Genomic DNA, 2,843 nt, shown 5'->3' on the forward strand with positions numbered 1-2,843 from the left:
GGGATGCTATAAGACATGAGAAGTATTTATTGGAGGAAGAGTCAGGCCAAAAGCAGAAATATGGGCAATTTCTGGGAGATGGTTGCAACATGAATCGTAGTGACTAGAGTGGAAGCAGGTTAAGCTGCTGATGAAAAAAGCTGGGAGCAAGTTAATTGAGAAAGTCCAAATATGCAAGAAATGAGAGAATGGGACTGAAATGATAAACATGTTGTAGGGAAAAATGTTACAGCACTTCGTTTGGACTTAAGAGATAAAAGAAATGGATGAACCAAGGTTTCAAATCCCTGTTACTGGAGGAATACTTGGAGGAAAAACATTTTATTTTTGAAATGTTGAAGAGGAAGAAAACTACCTCAGGAGAACAATATATTACCCTCTCCTGCCTTCAGTCTCTATTAATTAATATATTGATTTTGTGGCTAATACTGTCTTTTGCATGCCAAGCACTGTGGCTACATTTGAGAGGAAAACCAGATTAAGTCTCTGTGATGATGTACCTTATTGCTTTGTGAGGGAGACTAACATTAACTTTAAAACATGAATAGATATACAAACAAAATAAGTAGAATTACATACTCCATATTACAACTGTGGTTATCTATGGAAGTGAGGGGACAGGACATGAAGGTTGATTTTCCAATCAAAGAGGCAAAGGAAGACTTCCTTAAAAAGTCATCAATTGAACTGAGATTGTAAGGATGAGTAGGAGTTGACTAACAGTGCAGAGAAGCAAGGCAGTGTACATGAGTGAATGAAATACAACCACTGTGTCTGGGAGCAGAGAATGAGTGGACTATGGTACAGGAAGAGGCTGGTGAAGTACCTGAAAGTCGGAATACATTCAGCTTTGTAAGACGCGTTAGGGATTGTGTGTATGTGTGTGTGTGTGTGTGTGTGTGTGTGTGTGTGTGTGTATTTGTGTGTGTGATCACTCTGGCTGCAGTGTAAAGAACATATTAAATGATGCAAGCATGGGCATGTTAAACTAAGGAGGAGTCTGGAAATCCTCAAATCCAGCAGTCCCCAACCTTTTTGGAATCAGGGACTGGTTTTGTGAAAAACCATTATTCCATGGTCGGGGGGTAGTGGTGGGGGCTGGTGGGGTGTGTGTCTTCAGGCATTAAATTATCATTAGATGCGCACAACCTAGATTCCTCACATGCACAGTTCACAATAGGGTTCATGCCTCTGTAAGAATCTAATGTTGCTGATGATCTGAGAGTAGAGGGAACGTCACTCACCCACTATTGCTGCTCACTTTCTGCTGTGTGGCCTGGTTCCTAAAGGCCAGGGACTAATACCGGTCCATGGCCTGGGCATTAGGGATCCCAACCAACAATAGCTTGAACAAGAGTAGTTACCCTGTAGATAGATAGGAACATTTATTGAGCTCCAACTATGTACCAACACTAAGCTAAGTACTAATATGCAGCCTCTACCTTCAAAGGGATCACAGTCAAAAACAGATTCACAGACAAGTAGTTATACCATCACAATGCATCACAGCTTTTTCACTTAAAGGATTCCAGCAAGCCTCTCTTCCTCTCACTCTATTGCCTTTGTATCTCTTCACTTTACCACCCTTTATTATTTCCAATTCTTATACTTCCCATTGCTATTTCATTTTCTCCTCAGATTGATGGCATAAGGAAGACCCACTGCCAAGAAACAGGATCCAGGGCACTGCCCACCCAGTGCCTGCAGTGAGTGATTTCTTTCTTACAGCACAACAAGGTCCAAAATGAACTGTAGCCAGACTCCTGACTTTGTTCTCTTGGGATTGTCCAATGACCCAGAGAAGGTGCAGTTCCTCTTTGGTCTTTTTCTGGCTCTCTACTTGCTGGGCCTCATAGGGAACTTGCTACTTTTGCTGGCCATTGCTGCTGATGTCCACCTCCGCACTCCCATGTACTTCTTCCTCAGCCAGCTCTCCCTGGTGGGTCTCTGTTTCACTACCACCACAGCCCCTAAATTGCTGGAGATTTTGTGGACCGGCAATGGATCCATCTTTTTCTCTGGATGTCTGACTCAGTTATACTTCTTTGCTGTTTTTGCTGACATGGACAATCTGCTTTTATTGGTCATGGCTCTTGACCACTATGCTGCCATTTGCCATCCTCTGCGCTACCCACTCCTAATGACTCCTTGTAGTTGTGGGGTTCTGGTCGGTGGGTCATGGGGAGTGGCCCACTCTATCTCTCTGGTCCATATCCTGCTACTATCCCAGCTATCTTTCTATACGAATCAAAAGATACCTCACTTTTTCTGTGATTTTGGCCCACTCTTATGGCTTTCCTGCTCTGATGCCCACTTCAATGAGGACCTGATGATGGCTCTGGCTGGGCTGTTAGGAATCAGCCCTCTCCTCTGCATCATAGGTTCTTATGTTCATATTTTTTGTGCTGTGTCTAGGGTTCCAACAGCACAGGGGAAAAGAAAAGCCCTGACCACATGCAGTTCCCACCTCTCCATAGTCGTCCTCTTCTATAGCACAGTCTTTGCCACCTACCTGAAGCCCTCATCAACTTCTTACTCTTCTGAGGAGCTGATTTCTTCCATCATGTATACTCTGGTAACTCCCACTCTAAACCCTTTTATTTATAGTCTGAGAAATAAGAATGTAAAGAGTTCACTGAAGACAATTCTGAGCATGGAGAGTTCACAGGATTAGGAATAATTTCCATAACAAGCATTTTAGAAAACTTCACCACAATTGCAAAGTGAGTCAGTTAAAAGCATGGCTGTCACAGAGCATGACATGATCTATTGTTAAAAACAAAACACTGCTCTCTCGGTCTCTGTTTCTCTCTCTCTCTCTCTCTCTCTCTCTCTCTCTCTCT

At 43.1% G+C, this 2,843-nt stretch overlaps 1 protein-coding gene across 1 annotated transcript; it reads left to right on the plus strand.

Annotated features, from left to right (window-relative positions):
• The first annotated feature begins 1,744 nt into the window (after positions 1–1,744).
• On the plus strand, positions 1,745–2,674 carry LOC103256530 (olfactory receptor 1361-like). The gene has a single exon (XM_008054381.1). It carries the CDS (start codon positions 1,745–1,747, stop codon positions 2,672–2,674), a length of 930 nt encoding a protein of 309 aa, XP_008052572.1.
• The last annotated feature ends 169 nt before the right edge of the window (positions 2,675–2,843 follow it).

Source organism: Carlito syrichta, unplaced genomic scaffold, assembly GCF_000164805.1.
Source record: "Carlito syrichta isolate Samal-C Ts95f unplaced genomic scaffold, Tarsius_syrichta-2.0.1 Scaffold289902, whole genome shotgun sequence".
Lineage (NCBI taxonomy): Eukaryota > Metazoa > Chordata > Mammalia > Primates > Tarsiidae > Carlito > Carlito syrichta.

Bases quoted from the DNA above. Each gene is read 5' to 3' on its own strand.
- LOC103256530 (XM_008054381.1), top strand. From the start codon at position 1,745: ATGAACTGTAGCCAGACTCCTGACTTTGTTCTCTTGGGATTGTCCAAT.